Source organism: Leptosomus discolor, chromosome 25 (assembly GCF_034619465.1).
Source record: "Leptosomus discolor isolate bLepDis1 chromosome 25, bLepDis1.hap2, whole genome shotgun sequence".
Classification (NCBI taxonomy): domain Eukaryota; kingdom Metazoa; phylum Chordata; class Aves; order Leptosomiformes; family Leptosomidae; genus Leptosomus; species Leptosomus discolor.
In genome coordinates this window covers 8,053,053-8,077,992 of record NC_141415.1, presented here as the reverse complement: position 1 = coordinate 8,077,992, position 24,940 = coordinate 8,053,053, and the positions used below count along the sequence as shown (strand labels likewise).

Sequence of the window (24,940 nt, the reverse complement as noted above, 5' to 3'; positions counted from 1 at the left end):
AAAACAGGGTATAGAAAAGCAGCCTATTTTTAATACATGACATAATGCCTATTGTGGAAGCCGCCCAGCCCGATTTACTGATGCACAGTGAACCCCAGTCCAGATCAATGGTGCCGTGTGGGCGCAGCAGCAGTGAAAAGCGAGCTGTCACATGGCAGAGAGCACAGGGGCATGGAAAGTGCTGACTGTCGTGAGCATTCATCGTGAACAACGTTCCTGCACATCGGGTTGGGCGTCGTGGGTTTCCCCGCTTGTGCGCTCGGAACTGAGCGTTTCTTCCAGCGCTGCCGGGAGGGGGCTGTGAGCCTGCAGGGCCGGGGGTTGCAGGGCGGTTGTTTTGTGCCAGCCTGTGGCGAACTGCAAGGGCGGCCTTGGCCCCGGCGGGAGGCAGGGTGTGCTGGGTACGAACTGCTCATGGTCCAGGCTACCAGGAACCTGCCAGCTTCCCCGCCTGCCCACAGCCCTTCGGCGGCGCCTGGAGGGGCTCTCTGCTGCCCCAGCCTGCGGGGGCTTCGTTTCCTTCGGCTGAGCCAACACCACGAAGAGGGTCTCGCCCAGGGGCGCGTTCAGGATCTGAATTTTCCTCCCTGGTGCTCGGTGCCGCGGGGTTGTCGTGGCTCTCTGGAGCTCTCCCGAGGGGCTCCTCAGGCAGCGAGCCCTGATGGTTCCACCAGGCGTAAACTCCTGCCAGCCCTACAGAAGACTCTATGAATTGCTTTGGGTCGATACTGAGGTTAGAAGTTAGCAAAATAAGGATTATTTCTTCCCCACGCTTTCCAAAGCAACATGTACTCGATTAAGTCCTGAAACAATTAGCAGGTTTTTTACCAGGGACAGTGGGTTTGGGCATTGCTTACAAGCACAGCTTTGCACGGCATGTGCTGGAGCATGTCCCGCATTTACAGATCCAGTGACTAGATTTGTCGATGGACAGAGGGCTGCAGAGCTGAGAGCTGCTTTTAGGTGGGAGCGGCCAGCTGCTTCCCTTCAGGAGTGAATTATATTTATTCTTTCTGTGATAAATCTGCGTAGAGACGTGGTGCACACCGGTATGTCGTGTGTACGCCTATTGTGTGTGTTCACACGCATGGGAGCGTGCATTTCATGATCCAGAAGTTATGTGCCGTAACTACTGAATCCAAATTGCAGCGTTTCTTTAAAGGATTGGAAATCAAGCTCTCGTAGCCCTGGAAAAAAAGCAAAGCATTGGCAAAAGTTCTGAATTTTCCAGCTGAACTTGAACGTGTGCAGTTGTTTAAACCAGCCTTCCTTCAAAGCAGACAGCTGTGCCCAGATGGGGCTGCTCTCCTCCCAGCAGCTTCCCGAGCTGTTTACCCAAGGTTTTTGTTTTTTCCTCCCGTTACTTGTAGTGCCTTCAGACTTAGGGTAAAGGAGAGGCGGTTGTAGTTTCAGGGCTTGCATTCCTCGCTGAGCTGTGCCTGTGTTTGCATGCAAAGCCATCGCCTCCTCTCCAACTATTTTAATCATTTCAGAAAGGGTGGGTCATCAGGCATTTGGCAGCGGGCTCCTTTTATATACTGAGGTGGAGTCAGCCAATGACCTGCAAGCCTGGAAAATTTTGCAGGGCAGTTTCCCTGGACGGCTTTGCAGAGCTGTGCCATTTGAATTTCAGCACAGACATCCACGCACTGTGCTCTCCATTCCTGGCGTGTCTCCCAGCGCAGAGTTGAGCTGAGGCTCGGGTTTAGTTTTCCCTCCTCTCTCTCCCTACAGTGACGGCTTCTCCGGGCGCTGCTAGCCAGGACTCCCAAGCGATCATGGAGGATACTACTCTGCAAATCATCGAACCACCAACTGCCTCTGAGGCCTCGGAGGAGCAAGCGCCTGAAGAACCCATCAAATCGGACCAGATCAATGGCGTGATGGTGCTGACCCTTCTGGACAAGATCATTGGAGCAGTGGATCAGATCCAGCTGACCCAAACCCAGCTGGAGGAGAGGCAGCAAGAGATGGATAGCGCAGTGACCAGCATCCAAGGAGAACTGACCAAGCTGACGAAGGCACACACCACCACCAGCAACACCGTCAACAAGATGCTGGAAAAAGTGCGCAAGGTGAGCGTCAACGTGAAAACCGTCCGGCAGAACCTGGAGAAGCAAGCCGGGCAGATAAAGAAGCTGGAGGCCAACGAAGCGGAGCTCCTGAAACGCAGAAACTTCAAAGTCATGATCTACCAGGTAAGGAGCCATTCCACCCCGTCTTTGTGTCCCGTTAGTGGGTGTTCTCCTTGCTGAGGGGTCTGTCACGCTGCACGGTCGCTCTGTTACTCGCCCAAGCTCCCCTGAGTGCCTGGCGCTCCAGATTGAGGAGGGCCCGAGGTAGCTGTCATTCGTGATTCAACGTTGTCTGTGTGTCTCAGGTGAGGTTTGGTAGAGTTGCTGCATTTATCAGGAATTTTAATGAAGATAGTGAGAACGGCCCTAGCACTAATTGCGACGGACCACAAGTGTCAAAATAACCTGATTTTACTGCTCAGCTAAAAAAAGAACAAGAATGCCCTGGGTTCTGGAGGGGGGTGTTGGAAATCCGTCTGCCAGCCTCTTTTCTACCGAGAGGCAACATGTGTGTTGCTACGTGGAGAGCGATAATATTTCAGATTTGTGACACGCACCTGATAACAACAAGACAGTGACCCCAGCGTCGGGGTTAATCTCACTGACCAGGACAGATGGAGACGTTAGGGAAAACACCAAGTGCGCGTTAGCCCTCGGGTCCTCTGCCCTTGTGCTCGTACAGATTTCCACGGTCTTTTTTCTGCAACCTGCCGGTCTTGAACCCTCTAGACGTCTGGTTTCAATAACAGCTTTGGTTTGCTTGATGTTCCACCCCCATGCTAAGCGTTGGATTTTCCATTTGATATTAAACAAGAATGTGTTTCTGTCAGTTTTCTGGTCCGGAGTTAGCCGTCCCTGGCAGAGCAAACTCTTACACTGGGCCACGGAGGAAAAGTGTGTGAAATAGTTAATGATTCAGATGGAAGCCTCTGGGTTAATAATAGACAGCGTCAGGGACAAATAGAGAAGCATCTAGTGCAGCTCACAGGAAGAGAGGAAAGAAAAACAGAAAAAAGGGAAAACGCTGCTTAGTACGGGGTTTGAAGGGAGAGCTGATCATACCAGGCTCAGGAATCTGACAAGCAGGGGGCCTCTGTAACTGATTCGGAGCTTAAGCATTTGTACTTTTGTCGTGCCTGAAAGGCTGGAGCACTCGAACCTGTTCAGATCATACAGGCAACCTCGCCAGTGAGAGAGACGTGTTTGTTACCCCCTCTTTGTGTCAGGCTTTTGGGGGAGGATAGATCTATCTGTGTAAGAATAAAATACGGTGCACTCTAAATGTACTGCAGAAGCAGCAGGCATTGTGAAATGAGAAGAGCGAAGGGAATTGTTTAAACGTAACATTCCATGTGGGTTACAGAAATAGGTAGGAAGTTGGCAAGCGTCTCGGTCCTTTGGAAGCATCCTGAACATTGGCAATTGTCATTTTGTGAGCTGTGAGCTTTGCTTTGCTGTTGCTGGTGAATATTGAGTGGAGTTTCTCTTTGAATATGAAAAAGCAATCCTGCTTCTGAAGGAAATCAGGGGCGACACTCTTACTGATGTGATCGGGACAGAACAGCCTCTGAGAGAATCAGTTGACAAGGGACTATGGCAAGGATTTTGTGGATCATGAAGGTATTAGGGGAAAAAATGAACAATTTGTAATTCAGAACAATTTCCCAGCATGGAATTTGGTGTGATTTGACTGTGAGGCCACAGAGCACAAGTGAGAAATCCTCCAGGTTTGCTTCATGTAAAATGGAGCTTTTTGTGCCCTTGTGGAAGTCCTCACACTCCTGCTGAAGCCTGAGCAGCCTTTGCCCCCGGGGGTAAGGGCCCAGTTCTGGGGAGGCCGGGGGTGTGGCAGCAGGCGTGCGGGCTTGGACGGGCAGTGCTAAGGCAAAGGAAGGTCTGTCTTGGAGGAGAAACGCTTGGTTATCTCTTAGTTTGGTGATTAAGGTGAAATACAAAATCCATGATGGGCTTTTGGTGTTTGAATACTAGAGAGGAATAGGCAATGAGAACTTTAATGGGCCCGAGCGACAAGTACTTTTCTCGCAGCAGCTCTGTGCTGTGCTGCTGTGGCACAGACAGACCCGTACCACGAGAATCTGACGGCCAGACAGGGACCACAGGCGTCCCCTGGAAGAACGGGGTGGTTTTTTGAAGTCCTCTGCAATGCCGCTCTTTTCCTGCGTATGACGGAAACAGATTTTTGCTCGACAGAGAATGATTCTAAATTACATGAATCTACGGTCTGTCTCAGGGCTGCTTCAATTATTATTTCTGATACAGAAAAGAAGGTTGCTTGATAGTGGCATTATTCTGTGGATTGCACTCCATGAAACCGTCATCGTGTAATTTTCAGTGGACAGAAAGGTGGATTGTACGGCTGGGTGTAAGGGAAAACAATCGGTCGTAGGCAGGAGTCTCTCTTATTTGGGGAGACCTTTTATTCTGAAGAAGTTAAACATTTTGGGGGTCTCAGAAGTTTTGCTTTTGGCTTTAGGGGGGTTTATTCTGCTTGTTTTTTTTCCTGGGAGGGACAGGATTTTTAGAGATTGTGTCTTACTGTAGTTATGGAGATGTCAGAGAATTCCTCCAGAAATCCCCAACACGGGCCGACTGGGGGAATCGCACGGCGGAGCTGCAGCAACGTCGGGTTGCGGTTTTGTGTCCCGGTTCATTCATGTGACTGTTCTGTCACAGTCAGTAATTCTCGGCACATCAGTGACAAGTGCTACTTCGTCTGGGATTATGCAAACCAGATAATGCCAACGCATTTAAATGACAGATCTCTACAGAAAGTGATATTTTTCTGTGTCCGTTGTAAGGGCATTGATGAAGTCGAAGACGCTGCTCAGCTGCTTTACTGATACTGAGCAGTGCTGGTTGTTGCACAAAGCCTTGTTGATTCCCACTGGATTATCCGTTCACTCATATCCTTCTGTGTTTCAGTATTAATAATCAATAAAGTAAAAAAAAAAAAAACATATCAAGAGTCTATAAAACCAAAACTTTATGACGGGCTCCACCCTGGGAGTTTAAATGAGGAAAACTCACTGTGTTTCCTTAACCGTGTCTATCATTAAAAAAAAAATAACTCTTTTCTAATTCAGTGTTTCACTTCTCAAGACCCACCACCTGTCAAAGTTTATGTTAGATGCTTTCCTGACAGTGTAATTAATTCCGGATGGTGAGCAACATGATTAGTACTTTCTAACGCAGAAAAAGCTGCCTTTGGAAAGCCGTGACTAACCTTCCCGTGCAATTGCATTTTCAGTTGCTATGGCTAAAATTGCAGAGATTGATTAGCCTTTTCTTTTGGACAACAAGAGATAAACTCATCCCGAGAGACGTAAAATATTACACAAAACGAGCGGTGGCTGTTTGCAAGCAAGACAGCTGAGTGAAGCAGCATCGTGCTCTGTGGGGGCTGGACACTGCGTGATGCTGCAGGATGAACAGATGAAAGGAGGTGAGGATAAATCGGCTTTTACCGATCGCAGATCTTTGATGATTCTCTCGGGGCTGAACACTGAGTCTCCAGCAGTGAGGGGCGCCACTTCAGGAGCACAGAGGAGATCTGGGGAGAAGAGGCCGAACTACGCGCTGTTGGGTTCGGACAAAAGGGAAATGGAATTCTGCTCCAGGAGAGCTGGCCCCGTCGAGATGAGCCCCGAGCGCGTCTGCCCGGGTAGTTGCAGCCTCTGGGGGAGTGCAGGACTGAAATCGCTGCCCTGGGCCGGCCAAGGCGAGGCGTTCAGCGAGTATTTACAGGCCGTTGCTCGCAGTCCCGTGAACGCTGCGCAGGCTTTCCCCTTGCTCACCCTCTCAAACGCCCTTTTACCTGACTTTGCCAGGAGCCGGTCTGGTTTCTACTGGAGTGAGTTTTTGTATCGGCTCAACGTAGGGAATCAGATCGATTCTTGAGAATAAAATTCGAAAAAAGCAAATCCCCTCCAAATTACCACACCTTTTTGTTCTGAAAACCTGCCTACCAGAAGCAAAGGGGAGAGCATTTTGAGCAGCTGCTGTGTAACCAGAAGTTCAGTTACCGTAACCAGGACTTGCCTTCCTAAAAAGGCTGATGTTGAATGACTGCGTGCCCTTATTAGCAGCCCATGGGAACAAGCTCCTCAGTGCTCCCTTTGTGCCGTCCGTCCTGGGCTCCTCTCTTTCAGAGAAATTAGGACACCAACAAATTTGGTTGGAGTGGTTGCTAATAAAAACAAACTGAAGTGACTTCATCCCAAATCTGCTGGTTTTAGGATACCAGAATCTGGGGCTGCTTGCCACAGTTCAGGATTAAACATGGGATGTCCCATGCAAAAAGCTACTGCTCCAAGACCAGGCAGCGTGCCACATCCGTCTGGAGAACGGCACTTACGTGAGCACAGCATTTTTCCTCCAAACAGTCTTTGACAATTAAACTTGTTCCTGCAAATGTCCGGCTTTCTTACAGCCAGACCAATGCCCGCAGCCCTCAGCACACACACTTTGCTTTTCTAAAGTGTGCTGGTCCTTTATTTTGAGGCTCGTGTGGGCGCTGGGCTCGAGGGAAGTCTGGCTCGTGATGCACAGCATTGTTGGCTGGAGAGAGCAGCCTTTGTGCGGCCGGGCTGCTCCCCGCGCTGCCAGATTCGGGGGCTCCTGCAGGGCTCCTCTGCTCTTCAGGCGACTCCGGCGGCCACCGAGAACCTCGCCAGGCGTGGAGTTCCTCTGGGAAGGGCTGGGTGGTCACGAGAGCAGGGCAGAACATGGATCTAGCTGCTCAGTGTGCAGGGTAGGTAGGGCTGGACGAGGAAATATAAATAGCACGGCTTGGCTTTTGTGCCTTGAGGGGGCCTTATATGGACGAGAGCAACAAGATTGTCGATCGTGGGGAGGAGGGATGAATTTCAAACCCACGCATTAACGCCACAGATTCGGAGGCCAGACCTGACCTGCCTCATTTTTAGGTCTGTGCTCCTCAAAAGCGCGCGTGGAAAAGAGCACGAGCTCAGGGGTCTGATGGGGAGCTCGGGGCAGGGAGCGCAGGGCGTGCAAACCGTGTGCCGCAGCCGCCGCACCCACCGCCCCGGGCTGCAGCCTTTCTCCACCTCCCAAACAGTATGTCAGCTGCCCTGAGCTATGGTTTTGTTTCAAATTAATCATTCTGAAACAAAACCCGTGTGAGTCTAATGACAGCAGAGGGTTCACGAGAGCCAGTGTGACCTGCTGTCCCGGCCTGTGTGGGTTTCGTGCCTTGGATTCAGCAGAGCTTGCCCAGCTACAGCGTTAAAGAATAAATGGAAATTTCAGATAAAATTTGAATGACGGTGCTGAGGATAGGTGTGGGCACTGGGCACCCACATCACGCTTCTCCTGCAGGAGCAGGTGGCTCCGTGTGCTGGGAGCGCTCGGGGCTTGAGCTCGAGTCCCCCTCTGGATCCCGAGCAGCACCATGTGTAGCAGCAGCTTTCCCCAGTGGTTCGCTGCAGAGATCTGCATGGCGGCAGCCAGTGGGTTTTGTATTTATTTTCTGATAATACTTTAAGGTACGATTAATGGCTCATGACAATAAAACCAAGGGTATTGCTCTCTCCGATCACTTATTCCTCTCTCAGGCCTCTCTTGTGTGTGTCAGCAGTGGGTCTGAGATCCGTCATGTCCGTGCGATGCCAGAGGGGCCGCGGCACACGGCAGCATAATGACATGCTGGTGCTCTGGTTTCCAGTGAGACTGTGGCTCATTTCCCTGTTCTTAAGCTAAATCCGAGCCCTCAGCAAAAATAAATTAACCCATCGTGGACACACAGCAGGGAAAACTCTCCAAGGCCACAGGTAACCAAGTTTACAGGTCTGGGATTAGAAAGCGACGAATTCAAGAAGCAGTCTGTGCTCTCTCTGGACAGACGGCATCCCATTGCTCTCCAGTGACCCCTGGGCGGGAATTTGGCCAGTAGATGGTAAAAGCTGCTTCGTGCTGTAGGCGCTGCAGAGCCCCGGCAGGGCGCGGGCACCGCGTTACCTCCATTTCCCTCATCTTACCTAAACGCGGCTGCTCTGCGGCGGGCGGGCGTCCCTCTGCGCCCCTCAGCGCTGCTCGCGGACGGCACCCAGCCCGCTGCAGGGGACCCACGGCGCGCTGTCACCCCGGCCCTGCTCCAGTGTCGGGCTGGCGGCGGGCGGGAGGAGCGGGCACCCGCGCGGAGGCTCACCGGCGGTTTTCCATGGAACGGACTGCCTGACCCGGGCACGGGCTGTTCCCGCGCCTGCGCCGAAGCTGCCTGTGGCCACACGACCCAGAAGGGTGATGCACTGTCCCTGGCCCAGGAGTGAGTAGAGAGCGTGGCAGTGACTCAGAAGCTTTTTGGCAACATGCTCAGCCCTTTTTTGTCCTGTTTGGGGTAATGTTGTCCTCTTGATTCTGCAAGATCTTCTACAAGTACCTGAAGAACCGTGGGCCCGCCGTCCAGCTGCAAGATAAGACAAAGACCAGAAACAAAGATGCTCTGTGTCAGTGAGGGAAAATCAAATATTTAGAATAAAAAGTCTCAGGATGTTTATCCTATAGCTTTATGTGAGGATGCAAATGTCAGTGTCAGCACAGATCTGTCTGCAAATCATCTGTAATGCAAACTCCATCTTTACTGGTTTGCAGTTCAGAAATAGCTCTGGAGTTATTAATCAGTCGAGACAGGTTTATCTGGGAGGAGCAGTTCTGAGCGTAAAGCCAGTTGTACAAACAGACTGATAATAGGATCAAAACTTTTTTCTGCTGTCAGAGAGAAAAAAAAAAACAAAAGCTTTTTGCTCTGCAATCTATTTACTTCTCTGTTTCCTACAGCCCTGCCTTTCTTCTGACTCACTGTGAGGCAAAAGCGCTTTTCCAAACACAGCCTCCTCCTCTCCCCGTGCCACTCCTCCCTTGCTTTTCACCATCGGGTTGGAACGGGCTCCAGTGCCTGCACCATGCTGCTCCTTCTCCCAGCTGATGAAGAAGATACAGCCTTTTAGGACATAGCTTCCAGGACACAGAGTAACTAGATGCGCCTGATAGAAAAAAGTGCCAAGAAGATTGCACAATACGCGGAATTACAGAGGCTAGAGGGACTTGTGCTGCTCAGGGAGATACTGCTTGAGAACAAACTAGCTTATCCCCAGAACACTGAGCTAATCCCAACCTATTTTGCTTTTCCCCCCCATATTTTAGATCTTTTCCTCTGTCTCGGCAATATTCTTTGGTGACTTCTTACTGCGGATTCAGTTGTCTTCTCTGTTAAGGACTCGAGGCTTCTCTTTTTATGAACCTCTTGGCACTGTTGGGGTGAAAATCTGTCCAGCCTTTGGAACGTAAGAGTCGAGGCCGTGACTGATTTTGTGGTGAGCGTGTTTGCTGTGTCACCGGGCATAGCGGTCTGTAAGCTGCTGGGCATTGTTTTAAAATCACTCTCTTTTCATAATCTTGCACATACAAGCAAACTCTGCTTTCAGCTACACCGCAGAAATCGGCGATATCTCCAGAACAGCTGACATCAAATCACTCTGTGAACAGCAGGGGGAAAAGAGAGCAGGATGTGGCCCTATGGCAGCGTCCAGTGTAAACGTGCCTGAAACCGCAGAAGGGACCTGCCATAAATCAGAGCAGGTCACTCTTCTAATAAATCTTTGCTGACTGTCTTCTCTGTCAGATTTTGCTACCTGGCTTCTCCCTTTACTAAAACTACATGCCCCTGTGCCCTTTCTCTCCGCTCGTTCCCGTGCTAATCCGGATTACTTTGTTGGCGATGTTCCCGATCAGATTCCCAGCGGGGACAGGTAAGTTTTTCCATTGTGTCCTTTCCGCCGGCCATTGAAACGCAGTTTTCCTCGTCTTAGCCTGAGAAGATCCAGAGGGTGAGCCTTGAGTCTTCGCCAGGGACTGCCCTCTGAGCCGTCTCCAGGAACGGTTCCCTCTGCCCACGCTGCGGAAAGTGCCATGGCCCAAATCAGCGGAAGACGTGCGAGGAGGCAGCCGTGTAGGGCCTCAGCGGGAATGCCCCCTGAAGATCCCTTCGAAGCTCTTCTGAAACTCTGAAAGCTGCTGATTCCAGAGCCTTTGCCTCTCCGCCTGCCTGTGGCTGCTGCAAGCCTCAGACCCGCAGGGCTGATCTTTCAGCGGGCAGAAATGCCTCCGCTTGCTGACTAACCTGCTTGCTGCCTGCTGCATGCTGCTGCCCTCGCTGTGACGGGTGGCGAGGAGCTGTGGTTTTCTCTCGGGCATTGTGGGACTTGTCGTGCGCTGCGTCTGCGAGCTGGGAGGGAGGAATTGCTGTGTGGCTTGCACGAAGGGCTAGCAGCCAGGAGCAGTTGGCTCTGCTGGAGTCTGCTGTGACTGGGCAAATCCTGCCTGTTTTCTGGGCCTCAGTTTCTCCCCCTGAAATACAGACCGGGTAACACCTTCCTCCTCAGGCTTCTTGCAAGGTTTAGTTTGTGTTTGTGAAATGGTTTGGCGTTGTTGTTGTCAATAGATAAAAGACAGGCAGAGAGCACGAACTGTGACGTGAAACTGCAGTTGTCTCAGGCCGGCGCTGCAGCATCCCCCTCTGTTCAGCAGCAGCCCCCCCGCGCCGTGCGCTGGGGCCAGGCTTCTGCGCGCCCGCTGGAGCCGGCGGTGGCTTTAGCTGCTGTTTCCCTGACGCTTATCTCACGCCACGAGGGCTGCTGGTAACAGCGCAGTGCCCTGTTAACCTTCCTCCTGTTGTGTGGCTACAGGAGAAGATGCCCTCAGCTCCAGCTGCCTGCCCTTCGGGCCGTCGCCCCGCGGCGTGAGCAGCCCTGCCTGGTGGGAACAGCCACGTCGGCTGGTGGACGGCGCTGCCCCCGGGGCCAGGCGAGGGTGAACTGAGCCTGGGAATCGGGGTCTCTGGGGGAAGCTGCCAGGGAAAACATCTCCTTTTCAAGGAGAGTGTCAAGATTTATGAAAAAGGCAGTTTTTTGTGATATAGCAAGAGAGTATGGGAGCAATTACAGCCTCCCCAGAAAAGGTCAGTTCCAGCAAGGCACTGGAGAGGAAAGCACAGCCCTCCTCTTCTCTGTGCAGGGCATCTTTACATCCCTGAGCCCTGCGAGGCTGCGGGTGCTCATCAGGTGTGTGGCTGTTACCCAGGAGTCACTGAATCCTCCTTCCCGTGACACTGGTGGAAGGTCAGCACAGAAAACCATCCTTTAAGGACTGGCAGAGCAAAACAGTATCATGGCGAGGGGAGAGCAGAACGTCTCTGGCAGGGCTCGATCTGACCTGGAGGGCTGTCTTCTGCCCAGATGCTTTTAATCCTCCCTCAGCCTCCCCCCACCCAGAGCTTGGCTGACCCATCCTGGGTGGGCAGAGGAGGGGCTGGCGGGGCGCAGGAGGTGCAGCAAGCTCCGGCTCGCCCAGCAGCCGCCAGGATCAGCCCCTTTTGGTCATCACAGAGCCTGGGGGCGTGAGCTGGTCTTGTTCTGCATGTTACGGCCGCATGTCAACCAAACTCAACTGTTTGTGTCTTGCAATTGTGTAAAAATAACTGGGCGAAATGAGTTGCAGATGTGATTAGCATGCGCGTGTGAAAAGTCTTCCATTAAACCTTCAAACTGGGATCGGAGTGGCTGGGAGTTCTGGGACTCTGTTTTTCACACGCTGACAGTAGGAGCCTCCTCAAGAGCAACCCAGGAGCCCTCCTCGTGTTTTGGGAGCATTCCCCAGATTTGCTGGTGGTTCTGCAGTGCTTGAAGAGCTCTGCTAGGCTGGGAACGCCGCTCCGCTCTGTGTCTCATTGGCCTTTTATATCACTGGGGAGGTGTTTACATGTGTTGTGGCAACGGGCGGTGTGTACAGGGCCTTGTGGGGCTGCCGGGGTGACTCACTGCCAGGGAACTCGGCTCGAAAACAATGTCAGATAAAAGGCCCAGAGTGGAGCGAGGCAGAGTCTGCCCGGCCGACCCGACAGCTCCAGATCATTCCAAGTGGGCGCAACACAGAGCAGCCCCTCACCCCGGCAGCTGGCAGCTGCCTTCCACGCGGGTGCGGGTGCTGGGGCCCCTCCGGACACCCACAAGTGCCATGGCTCTGCCAGCGGGAGGGAGCTCCCCGGAGCAAACCGCCCCCCGGGAGGGCTGTGCCGGCGGGGCAGCACGGCTGTGCGGGTCCGGCCGTGAAATGGGCTGGGGCGGCACGCTGCAAATGGGTGAAAGAGAACTGGGACTCGAATCAGAGCTGAACCTTCGTGTGAAGCATGTCAGAGGGCAGCGAGCTTGGGCCCAGCGCACACGCAGGCACCACTTGTCCTTCTGTGGCCGTAGCTCTGCTCTCTGCATAGAGCAGGGAGGTTCTTCTTCTGCTGGCACAAAAGCCTTCTGAGAAATCTTGTTTACCTGCTGCCTTTGTGCCAGCTGGGTTCAAGCTGTCTTAGAGAACAGAACAGGTTTGCATCAGACAGGAAGCCAGAGTTTGAACACCCCAACAGGCAGGGATGCCAAGACCCAGGATTTTGGACTCGCCCACTTCAAGGGTCACTGTTTTCCCAGTAAAAATAGAGTAGTTGGAATGCCTGGTGTAAAAAATGTGGCTCATCTGGATGAGTCATGAGTGAAATAAAGTTCGCAGACCGTAGTGCCTTGCCCAGAGCGGGGATTTGTGTAGCAGCCACCCCTAGACCCAGGATGGTTCTTGGTTGTTCCACCGAGGCCCCATTGTCCTCCACCGCAGGCCGACAGGGCTGTGTCTGTAGGCACGGTCTGCTCACGCCAGGCAGCTCCTCTTCTCCACAGGAGAAACAAGGAGACCCTTGGTGGGTTTGGGCAGTGCCTGGGTGTGGGTGGGGAGCTACAGGCGAGCGATGCTCAGCAGCAACGTACTCGTCCCCACTAGGATGGGCCAGAGCTGTTGGTTGTTCTGGCCCCAGCTGTCCTGGGCATAAGCCAGTGCCTGCTGAACCAGCAGGAATGCTGCCTGGATGCAGGTGGGCTTTGGGCAGGGGAGTGCTGAAAATCCACCAGCTGTCTTCCAGCTGGCTATCTACGCCTGTGTAAGCCGTCAGACTGAAGAAGAGTCAGGGGGAAAAAATGCAGGAATTATACCAGGCATAGGAAAGAGAGATTCACTATCTGGGGGCCCTCGGCCGGCCTGCCAGCCCTGCAGCGGGCATGTCCCCCTGGTCACCCTGGCCCTGCAGGAAGGGGGATGGGAGAAGGTTGCAAAGGGTTTCCCAAGCACAGCTGGAGAAAAGCTCTCGGAAAGGCTCAAGGGGGGAGGTTGGGGTTGGAGGCATCCTTCCTTATGGGAATAGCTGCTGCTGGCCATGTCTTCAGGGTCATGAGGAGAGCTGCAGGATGCTGCCCCGGTCGGGTGGGCGTGTGGCTGGTGCAGCCCGTTCGGCCACATCAGAAAATTCAGTCGGGAGATGGGTTTGCTGGTGGAACACGAGGAGAGGCGGGTTTTTGTGTGGCAGACATGGAGTTTTTGAGGTGGTGTTTCTTTCTGCACACACATGTTCTGGAGCTAACAAGGGGCTGATAAGTATCTGAGTTTGCAGGATATGGCCTGTTTCCAGTGACAGTCATGCCAGGCGAGAGGGGGATGCCTTTGTTCTGGCTCATTGTGTTGACTCAGAGGGAAGGAAGTGGCTGGAGTTCCTGATGTTCTCGGCTGGAGGGGCAGGGTCCCCGGGAGCCCCTGGGATTGCTCCAGCAGGTGTTGTTGTGGAGAACAGGATCCCTGCCTTCTAGTGATGTGGATTTGTTCTGGACTGACCTGAGCCTCTGGAGAGCATGTGTATTGTTTTCTCCTGAAGTGGCTAATCGAATGAAGAAAACATGTGTTGGCCACTTCACCTTAATCTCCAGAAGGTGTTTGGGACGTGAGCTGTGATCCAGAGGGTGCAGAGCTTTACCCAGCACAGCTCTCTGCTCTGAACAAAACCCAGAACGAAGCCCCTGCTCTGGGAGACTCTGCATTTTGACCGTGGACACTGCAGCCCGTGTCACCTTCACTGAGCCCAGTGTTCCGCGGAGCTGACTTTTCATTGTTCACAAAGAGCTTCACCTTGCCCAAGGCACAGCGCTGTCCTGGGCTTGGGGAGGAACAAGAAAGCAGCTAAAAGCACTGAATTTCACCCAGGCGAAGCTGTGCTGGAGTCATGGATTCAATAAGCTTATGTCAGCTCTCCAGTGGTGTCAGGGAAGGGCAAGCGGGGGACAGCATGGCTGGCCGAGCCGAGCAGCCCCGGGTCTGCGGAGGGACTGTCCTGTCCTGCCCCCGACCACGGGCTCGGCCGGAGCCGCAGCGTGGCGGTGCGGTGGTGGGGGAGTGCTCAGGGCGCGCGAACATGCCGTCCCTGCCGGCATCGCGCGAGGGACTGGGGCGTCCTCTGCCACGGCAACGCCAGTGAAGCCTGCAGGAGCAGGGCTGGAGTTGGCACGGCTCTTGGGGGCCGTGTTTCGGTGGTTTGACCACTGCAAGCGTCCTGGCTCATGACATCTGTGTAGCTCGTTCCCTTGTGGCTGCGGTGGTGCAAGCGTGACCCGCGGGGCGTGCAGCCTCGCGCGGGAGCCGCCACGGCAGCTCTGCTCCCCGCGTCCCCAAGGCAGGGGAAGGCGAGTCGCTGCCGGCGTTTGCCGCACGCTTCAAGGGCTCGGGGTACCCCGGGGTCTGCCCCTCGATTTCACTGGGCCCTGCTCCTGCCGGTGTTGGGCTGGGATCCCCGTCCTTGCCCTGTTTAGCTCCTGCCTGCCCCGGGGCTGGGAATGCGCCCGGCCGTCCTGCTGCCTCGGCTTTTCTCCAAACCTCAGCCCAGCAGCTCCGCTCTCCGTGTGCCCGTTCCACACGCTGCCTGGCGGCTGCCGCTGGCTTTCTGACAGCGCTCGTCTCGGCAGCTCCACGCCTCTCCCACCCGGTAGATTAAAACCCCTCGGGCAATAAATTTCTGAGCCGTGGGCCGCAGCCCCGCAGCTGTGACGCTTTGTACAGTGATGGGCTATTTCCAGCCTGCCCTGGGAACAGAGAGGTGATTCATTGCGGCAGGGACGCACGCTATGTGCTGCTCAGATGAAAACCAATCCTGCTCCGGACCTGCGCCCCTCTCCTGGGCACATGCTTGTCCTCTGCCACTGGGATCAGAAACTTGGCTGACCCGGGAGAGTGGAGAAGCTGAATGAATTCCCCCCTGTCCCGAGCAGAGGCGGCGTAACCTTGCAGACCAGACCTAGCTGTGCGAGTTGGGGCCGCTGTCTTCAGATACGGGCTAGGACAAATTCCCTAACTTACTCCCCAGTGGAGAAATGGGAAAAACAGGGCAGCCTGCTGCATCCCAAGAGATGTCCCAGCCCCACATCTGGATCCTGCCGGCCTTGGGAAAGTCTGAGCCCTGGCTGGGGTTGGCCAGGCCAGCGTATGCTCGCAGCGTGGCGTGGCCAGATGCCCGGCTCCGGACTGTGCTGCCATCTGCAGCCCAGCACCACGCTGTGCCCGGGGCCACCACGGGCTGGACCTTGGCCAGGCCAGAGACCTGGGGGTGGCCAGTGGCCTTCCTTCAGTGAGGAGGGCTGGCACTGGGGAGCAAAGGAGCACCACATCGCTCCGGTGGGTTCTCTGCGCCCCTCCATGGCGGGCTGCGGGCGGGGGCTTTCCTGGGGCCTGCAGCGGGGGTGTGTGATGGCCAGGTCCTGGGGTGAAGATGGAACTGGAGGGGACGGGACCGTGACAGGGGCACAGGAGGAAGGGAAAAGTCTGCAGTTGCAGCACTGGCCTGCCTCTTCCTGCACCGCTGGGGTCGCGGATGGGTTTGGAACCAGCCCGGGGCGAGCAGAGCTGGCATACCTGAGCTTAAATGCAGCAGAGCCCTAAGCTGCTGCAGGAGGAGCAGAGCCTCGTTGCAGCAGTTTCTCAGGCGCACTGAGGGAGGATGAGCCCAGGCCTGACATCGCCTGGGTCTGTCTGGCCGTGAGTCGCAGCTGAGCTGCTGCTCTGCGGCACTGCCGGGCGGGGGGCTGGCTCCCGGGGCTGCGGAGGCTGGGTGTGCGTCTCACTGGCTCCGCTCTGTGTCTTGCAGGATGAAGTGAAGCTCCCGTCTAAACTGAGCATCAGCAAGTCTCTAAAGGAAGGTGAAAAGCTGGAGAAGGAAGGTGAGGGCGAGGAGGCGCCTGCGGGTGAGGACCATGCGGAGGAGGACCATGTCCAGCTCTCCTCGGATGAAGAGGTGGAGATTGAAGAGATTATTGAAGAGTCACGGGCAGAGCGCATCAAAAGGAGCGGCATGAAAAGAGTGGATGACTTTAAGAAGGCATTCTCAAAGGAGAAGATGGAGAAGACTAAGCTAAAGACCAAGGAAAACCTGGAGAAGACCCGCCACAACTTGGAGAAGACCCGCCACAACCTGGAGAAGAGGATGAACAAACTGGGCACCAAGATTGTGACTAACGAAAGGAGAGAGAAGATGAAGACCTCTCGGGACAAGCTGAGGAAGTCTTTCACCCCTGACCACACCATCTATGCCAGGTCCAAGACAGCCGTCTACAAAGTGCCACCCTTCACTTTCCATGTCAAGAAAATAAGAGAGGGCGAGGTGGAGGTGAAAGCCACGGAGCTGGTGGAGGTTGGTGGAGAGGAGGGAGAAAACTCTGATCTGCTGCGTGGGGAGAGCCCCGAGATGCACACGCTGCTGGAGATCACGGAGGAGTCCGACGCGGTACTGGTGGACAAGAGTGACAGCGAGTAGGGCAGGCTGCAGCGCGGAAGGGTTGCGGACGACGGCTGAACACGTAATCATTCACATTTCGAGATCTCTCCCTGCCCTGGTGCCCCAGGGGAAGTGTACACAATGCATCTTTACTACCCTGCAGAGCCGACGCCGATCCCCTGCCTGCTTGGACAAGGTGTATTTTATATTTTAGTTTTAGCACACAGGAACGTTAGGAACACGGGACTGTTTTTCTTACACTGTCAGATCACCCTTGGAGACCATTCCTGCCGCAGGCTGCCCGAGAGCCTTCTAGCCCCAGACCTGAAGACGAGCTTTGAGTGACAGGGACCCGGCCCGGCTGGAGAGTGCTAAAACCAAGATAACAGCTGTACACCTGGAAAGCTCAAGTGTCCTCCCTACGCAAAGACCCGGTGTCAAGAAAGCTCCCTGCCAAGCAGCCTGCCGGCCCACGCCACCCCGGCTCCCTGCGCCAGGCGGCGCGGCCGTCCCGGCAGGCAGGAGGACTCCCAGCACCCAAGGTGGCCGCCCCTGGGGCAGCAGAGGAGCTGTGGCGCGCCCGGCGCGGGAGGGAAGAGCTCAGCAAGTCTGTCGACGGGCAGAGCCCGGGCGAGGCCGAGCCGGCCGCGGGGCACGCAGGCAGGTCTGCTCCTCTCTGCCCTCCCAAGGACTGGGTTACGCAGCGGTGCCCGGGACGGCTTCGCCACGAAGCCACCGCCCTGCTGCCGGGACTGCCACGGGTGCCGGTGTCCGCATCGCGCCGCTGGGGCCCGCTGCTCCTCTACGCTGCGCTGGGGCCGTCGCTGCGACAGCCCCGGGGCCGCGGCAGGAGCAGTGCGGGCCCCACGCTCCCCTGCCCGGGTTACGGACCCGGCTGCCAGCGGCCGTGGGCGAGTCCTCGCCAGGGCAGGGAGCACCGGGGCGGTGGGGTGCTGGGTCTGGTCCTTCCACACCCGCGGGGCTGGCAGCAGCAGGCAGCGAGGCACACACTCGCTGCCGGGGGCGAGGGGACACACGGGCAGCGGTGCCGGAGCAGCCACCACCGTCTGCAGCTCGTTTCCAGGTGGGACACGGGATGTCCCGATGCCACGGGAGGCTCTTGACGGTCAGAGAGCGGCCTCGACACCGGTCCAGCACCGGACCTTGAGTATTTCTGAGCACCTGCTTTCTCCAGGGGTCTCGGCGCGGCTCAGGGTCGCGCCCACGTCCTGCGCTTTCCCGCTTTCTGCAGCTTCACCCCCCGCCCCCGCGGCAAGGCAGCGCCAGGGCGGCACCGCGACCGCGGCTTGCGGGCACTGCCCCGGCGCCCGGGTCGGCAGCCACGCCGCAGCACGGCCGGGCCCTGCGGGAGCAGGCAGCGAGGCGGGAGGCCGCACACCTCAGCCGCTGCGCCCGGGGAGCTGCGGGCACGCCCGGGGCGGCTGATCCCGGCGGGCAGGGACCCGGGTGTCGCCATCCCGGTCTGCCGGCTTCCCGGCTCAGCCCTCGCCTCCCCAGCGCGCTCCCCGCAGGCAGCCGGGAGGCTGCCGCCGCTCACGTAACCGAGTATATAAACCCGCTTTTCCTCTAAGAATTATTTTCCTTCTTATTGTCCGGTGCACCCAGCCCGGCCTCGGCCCAGCGTCCCGGCCCGGGGCCCGCGTCGGCGCCCGGGAGCTGCCCCCCTCCCAGGGCAGCGCTGCCGCAGACACCGGCGGCCCCGGGTCTCCCGGTGGGGCAGGGGCCCAGCCTCCCCGCCCGGGGACACCGGGCCCCGGCTCCTGCCCGCAGCGGGGCCCCGCTCACCGCCCCCCCGGGCCGCTTTCCCGTGGGAATTCCACGTCGGTCGGGGCAGCCGGCGCCGAGGGCACGAGGTCCCCGGTGCGGCGGGAGCCCGGACGAGCCCCCGACCCCTCCCGCGGCTGCGTCCCGGCGAGCAGCGCAACTAATAAAGTCTCTTTTGTAAACCACGAGCGTGCGGCCCGTTCATGGCGGCGGCTGGGCGCGGGGTGGCCGGGGAGACGCCCCCACCGGGGCCGGTACGTGCTGTCCCACGCGGGGTCGCTGCCGGGCGCGGAGCGCTGAAGCGGCGCGGCCCCTTTAAGAGGCGGTGGCGGCGGTGGCCGCGCGCTGACGTCAGGGCGCTGCCCGGAACTCAGCTGGGTTTCCCGGACGGCCGTTCCCGGCAGCCGCCGCCGCCCCCTCCGCCGCGCCGCCCCCTCCCCAGCGCCGGCGGGAGGCGGTGCCATCCGGGAACAGCGGCGTGGGGCAGCCCCCCCGCTCCGCCGCGAGCCGTGACGAGTCGCGGGGAGGCCGCGCTGATTGGCCGTCAGTGCCCGTCCCTCGCGGGGCGGCGGGAGCGCCGCGCCGCCATTGGCCGCGCTCGGCGTGAGGTGGCGGGGCGGGGCCGGGCGGGCAGCAGGTCTCTCGTCACTCGGGCCGGATCCAGACGCGATCGTCGCTGGCACCGGGAGCCGCCGCCCCGCCCCGCCCGGGACCGCCGGTGAGCGCGGGGGGGGCCGGGGACCAGACCCGGCGGTGTCGGGGGGCTCGGCCGGGGCCGCCGGATGCCCGGGCCCGTCGGTGCTGGGCCCCGGGGGCTGGTTGGCGCCGGGGAGGCGGGTGGTGGGGCCCCGTGTGTCCCCCCCGGGGGTGGGGTTCCCCTCCAGGGTTACGTGCCGGGGCCCGGGGCGCCGGTGTCCCCCTGGGGCTCCCAGTTCGGTGAGGCTGGGCCGGGGGGCGGTGGAGCGGCCCGGGGCCGGGGTGGGCACGGCTGCTGCCGCGGGAGCCCCGGCCCCCGCCCGGGGGGAGCCGCTCCTCCAGCGCCTCGGGCCTGCCGGGCGTCTGCGGGGCGGAGGGTGCAGCCCCCAGCCGCACGCCGGGGGTCTGTCCCGGGGTCTGTCCCGGCGGTCCGGGGCCTGTCCGTGCCGTCGGGGCCGGCGGTTTCGCTTTCGTCGGGAGGCGGCAGCTCCGTCCCACTGCGGCCTGTCCCGGCGGCGGGGCTGAGCCTGGTGCCGCCGGGAGCCCAGCAGCAGGTGAGCGCAGCACCCCGTGCTCCCGCGGAGTCGTAATTAGGGAGGTATTAATTAACCTAATCCTCTGGTTTTAGAGCAAATGGGATTTCTTTCCTTCCTGCGGTTCCCAGCGAGCGCAGAGCAAGTCCTCGCTGGGCAGAGGCAGCGCCCGGGAGCTGGTGAGACCCGGAGCTCTTGTGGCGCCGGCGTCGCTGTGCGGTGCACGGAGGGTCCCCGCTCCACGGGCACCGGTGCGGAGCTGGGTCTGTTGGTGAAGCTGGTTACCCGGCGCAAACGCCAATGGAGGGTTCAAAGCCTAAACGGGCTTCTCGCAGAGGGGAGAGCATCCGGAGCGGCAGGGCCGGAGGAGCTGCTGCCTGGGGTGGCCGTGGTGGGGCTGGACGGTGGGTCTGGGGCGGGGTTAACCGTAGGACGGCCCTTGGGCCACAAACTCCTGAGCGAAGGTTTAGGACAGATGCTGATGCAGCCTGTCCCAGTGGTGGAGTGTTCGTGCTGATAAAATGACTCGTCACCAGGACCGAAAGCCTGACTGAGGGTCCTGCGCCTGGGCGGACCAAGGCTCGGGGACCTGACGGATGTCTCTGGGGGAGCTGTGAGCTCGGCGCTGCAGCTTTGCCCACCCGCCGAACAGAGCAGCTCAGCCCCATCTGGCTCGGAGCCTTCTGCCCGGGCCACGCTTCGGTTTGACAGCCGTCCTTGCGGGTGGTGGGTGCGATGCCGAGTGGCCGAGGAGCGGGTGTGGAGCAGAGCTGTCGGGTCGTGCATCTCGGGTGAATATTTGAGCCGTGTGGCCGAGCTGCCAGAGGGCTCTGCGGGGGCCGACAGCTCTGCTGACCGCTCCTGCCTGCCGCCAGCCTCCACGCTGCCCCTTCCCCCCTCGCACAGCTCCAGCCCCAGGCGTGGGTGACTGTTGATCCACAGGCTGTGCGTGCGCACCCGCCTGTGCCCGTCGGAGGGGCGCAGCCAAGGGGCTGCTGTGTGGAAAGAGCAGGGCTGGTGTCCCGGGCAGGGGGTGGGCTGCCCTGGGCCCGCTCCAGGGAAGATCCCTTCTGCATCTGCAGCGTGTGCATCTTGGGGAGGCTGGACCCCGTTCCACCGAAGGCGATGGCCATCGCCCTCGTTCCCCAGTGCAGCCTCTCCTGCTGCTTCCCGTGGATCTGTCAGAGCTGCCGGAGCGGCGGTGGCAGAGGACAGGAGTGGGGTGCAGCTGGGCACCCTCTGCCCCAGGGTGGGTGGTGACAGCGTTACTTGCAGCTCCTGCAGCAGGAGTTACGTGTTGGGACGGAGCCTGGAGAGCTGCTGAGCTGCGATGAGGAACAGCCAGCTGTGGTGAGCGGGTTGAGCAGGGAGCTCGGCGCCGGGCTGTGAGGTCGCTCAGAGCCTCCCTCTGCCCTGCGCTGTTGCCTTCTCCTTTCGCAAATCTCTGCATCGCTGCTCCTTTTTCCACCTCCAGGGCTGGCTTTGAAAAGGCTCCAGAGGAGCAGAGCCAAGTCCTCCTAACGGCCTTTTCAAAACTTGCTCTTGTGTTTGCCTGGAGCAATTGGCTGCTTTGTTGTAGAACGGTTTTTCATCAGCCTGTTGATGGTTGTGTGGAAGCCGGGCAGCAAGGAGGCGCCTGGTGTGAAGCCGGGGCTCCTCTGAAGTGTTGTTGATGGCATCTGGTGCGTCCGCGATGCTCCTGCTGGTGATAACTCGGATAACGTGACCTGTGCCGCGCTGTCGGTAACGGAGCTTCCTCCTGCTTGTGGCACTGCGGGGGACCAGGGGTGCCACGGCCCTTTCGGGGCCCTCTCCAGTGCCTCCCCCGTATGCGTTTCCCTGGGCTCGTTGCTGCTTGTGCTGGGGGCAGAGGTGAGGGGTGTTCCCGGGTGTCCCCGAAATGAGAGAGCAGGTGGGAGGCACCTGCAGGATTGCTGTTGGAATGAGGCTGTTGGAGCGTGCGGGGCTGTGCAGAGCTGCCACGGCCCGGCTCTCGTGCTCCGCCCTTGCAGGGCAGCTAAAGAAAGATGAACTTTAGCTCTCGAGCTACTTTTAGCAGCTCTGCTCTGAGCTCTGGACAGTGCGTTTACCCCTGGGCTTGCATCATGCAGTGCTTGGCCCTGGCTGCATCGGTTGCTCCCTGGCTCCGTTCCAGAGACGGGAGGAGAGGCTAACCGCAGAGACAGGCAAGCCCAGCGGAATCGGAAAGGTTCAGCCCTCAGATCTTTCAGCCCAGACAAGGGAGGCTTCCCGGGGGAGAGGCTCCTGCGTGGGGTGTCGGGGCTGACGAGATCAGAGCTTCCCTAGCGCTGGTGACTGCTGCAGTAAGGAGCATCACGGGGACCCTTTCCCTCTGGGCTGGTGGGTGCTTCAGGCTACTGGCTGCCTTCTGCTGATGCTGGAGGAGCTGGACTTTGGCCCTGTGCTGGAGGAGGCGTTTCCTCTCAGCCCTTCAGGAGGAAGAGGAGGCTTCTGGCTGCTTCCCGATGGCTTCCTGCTCCCAGCTGGTCCTGCCTTCCTGCGGCCTCCCTGACTCCATGGTGGGCTGGGCAGCCTCCACCGCAGGGCCCCCTCCCCGGGGCTGCGTGCCCTCCTGTCACCCCCTGCGGAGGAGGGGTCTCTGTTGGCGGGAGCCCACGTTCTAGCAAAGCCCACCTCGAGGCTCTGCCCGGCCCGCTGCTCTCGCGGAGGGTTTGACAGGTCGGGCTCTGGTGGCGCTGGGGGCTGCTCGGTGTGACCTGCTGCTTCTGCCGAGAGACCCCTCGAGGTGAGAACTGGGTGCAGCGAGGCCCCTGGGGATGGCGAGCAGAGACCGTGTCCCACGCCGGGCTGGCCGCGGGCGCAGCTGTCGGGCAGCGGCTGTCCCCGCAGGCGGCTGCTCCGCTCCCGTGTGGGGTGAGCCCGCCGTGGTCCTCCGGTACCCGGGCCTGTGGTCTGCAGTGACTTCCTTTGCGTCCTCGGCCGCTCGCCTCGCGAGGAGGTGCCTGCGGAGGGAAGAGGCAGAGCAGCTCGCGTTTCGCTGCGCCCTAGTTCTGTTTTTCAGGGATCGGTGCGACGGTGTGCGGTGCTGGGGCCCCGGCAGGGCACCGGCTTCCTGCGGCCGCCGAGCATGCGCTGCGGCGGGGAGGATCTCGCGCTTGAGCAGGAGCCCGGGCTGCCACGGTGGCTCGTCCTGCAGCTATTTGTGGCAGCGAGAAGTCGCCGATTCCCGTCCAAATGCCGCTGCCGCATGGCAGCCTGGGCGCTTTGCTTGTGGCCTTTCAGTGCTCTGCAGACTGGGGCTCCGGTACTGCCCTGAAATACCCAGGTTGTGGCTTTCTTGTGGGTCAAGGGTCCAGTGAAGTGGATCCTGTGTGGGTCAAGGGTCCAGTGAAGCGGTACCTGGGTCAGCTGCTGCAGCCTGATGGGGAAAATCCCTCCACGAGCTGCTCCGCACCAGGCGCTGCAGGGGGGCTGCCCGGGAAGCCGGCTCCCGTGCAGCAGTGATACTGCAGCAGCGGCCCAGCGGCTCTGGTCCTCGGCTCCCAGCTCAGGGCTGGGGACGCTGCTCTGGCAGGGGCCGGGCTGGTGAAGCACCCCTGTGTGCGGGGGTGCCATTGCGGGGGTGCCATAGGAGATGTGGTGGCTGAGCTCACCAGCCAGGCAGGGGACTCTGGTGGCTTGTAGATTTTCAGCACTTGCCCATCCCATGTGTTTGTTGGGTTCCCCCGCCCCCCCAGAAGAAGCACCGTACGGTTCACACTGAGTGGTGGCCTCCAGGCCCGAGGTCAGGGGGCTGCGAGCACCCCACAGCTACGGAGCGCTCCCCGTGCTGCTGCAGCTGGACAGCAAAGAGCTGAATCCAGTGCAAAATGGAGGCTTGGATGTGGTGCCCAGTACACAAGCCCTGAACTGTGGCTGGCGGCCTGGCCTTTCTTGGCCTACAGTCACAGAAAGCGACAGCTCTGGGGTGGCCATGGCCCTGTCGCATCAAGCCAGGCCTTACTCCGAGGCTGAAGGAGCGTCTGTTTACAGGCACAGGCCAGCGTCTCTTTCTGTCCTTCACTTATTGCTACATTGAGAACTGGCTTCGTTCACGTGGGTTTCTCTGAGGATTGCACCAGAGGGTTGCTGTTCAAGGTTAATGCCCTGTGGGGGTTGCTCCTGTCTTTGGGGCTATTCAGTGCCGGGAAGATCTAAAACCCTCCTTAATTCCGTGTCAGGTGCCAGTGTCTGTCTTCTCCCTGTGTCTCAGTCCACAACAGGATGTTCCTCTTCTCTCCTCTTACAAAAAGCATCCAGAAAAATGGGGAAAGAGTCACGTGCAGCAAACTTCAGAAGAGCACGACGTACAGCGATGCTGAAGGTGTCGGGTGCAGCGATCGGAGGTGTGGGCCCACCTTGCAGAAGCTGCTGGTGAAACCCAGCTCCCCGTGCTGTGCAGCCTTCCTGGACGAGCAGGGGCTCGGGGTGCAAGAGCTGTGGGTGGCGGCAGGGTGCCCGTGGACCCCTCTTGTGCTGCTGGAAATCTGCACCAGCACCCAGCTCCCAGGCAAGGCTCAAACCTCCTGCCTGATGCTGCTGGGTGCCCAGGGAAGTCTCACTTGCTGTTACGGCTTCGTCAGCTTCTGGCTGGCCTAAGGAACGCCTGCCTGGCTCCTGCGTGGAGCAGCAGCTCTTGCTGTGGGCCTGCGTCTGGTCGTTGTGTCTTCACCTGCCTCCAGCCCGTGCTGGGGCAGAGCAGCCTGGGTTGCTGGAGGGGAATAAATCCCATCTCAAGGGGTGGCAATGCCTTCCTCCCATCTGCCTCCTCGCTGAGCAGAGCTGTGCTTGCCGGGGGCTGCTCCGAGCCTCCTGGCACCCTTCCCACTGCCAGCCCGTTGCCAAACCTTCACACCTCCTGGCGCGTTTGCCGTGATTTCCCCTGTGCCGGCTCCTTGGAGCTGCCCCACCGCGATGGTTGGCTCCCGCGGAAGCCGCAGGAGGCTCCTGCGCCGGCGCTGCCGCGGGACGGTGTGCAGTGCCCGGAGGGAGCCCGGGGCCAGCCTGGGACGTGTGGCTGGTGCCAGACCCCTCACCTGCTCCCGTGGCACCGGCCGTGCCGGCTGCCCGGCCACCCCCAAACCCCAGCTGGCACGTCGCTCGCTGCGGTGACCTGTGGGAAGAGCTTTCTGCAGGGAAGTGCCTTTCTGCTGGTGTCGAGCAGAACT

At 58.8% G+C, this 24,940-nt stretch overlaps 1 protein-coding gene across 1 annotated transcript; it reads left to right on the top strand.

Annotated features, from left to right (window-relative positions):
- The first annotated feature begins 1,778 nt into the window (after window positions 1–1,778).
- Window positions 1,779–16,776, top strand: CAVIN1 (caveolae associated protein 1). Its single transcript, XM_009945885.2, has 2 exons — window positions 1,779–2,198; window positions 16,111–16,776. The coding sequence occupies exons 1-2, from the start codon at window positions 1,779–1,781 to the stop codon at window positions 16,774–16,776; spliced, it is 1,086 nt and encodes a 361-aa protein (XP_009944187.1).
- The last annotated feature ends 8,164 nt before the right edge of the window (window positions 16,777–24,940 follow it).

Bases quoted from the DNA above. Each gene is read 5' to 3' on its own strand.
- CAVIN1 (XM_009945885.2), top strand. From the start codon at position 1,779: ATGGAGGATACTACTCTGCAAATCATCGAACCACCAACTGCCTCTGAG. The intron at 2,199-16,110 runs GTAAGGAGCCAT...TGTGTCTTGCAG, and splicing joins TCAAAGTCATGATCTACCAG to GATGAAGTGAAGCTCCCGTC.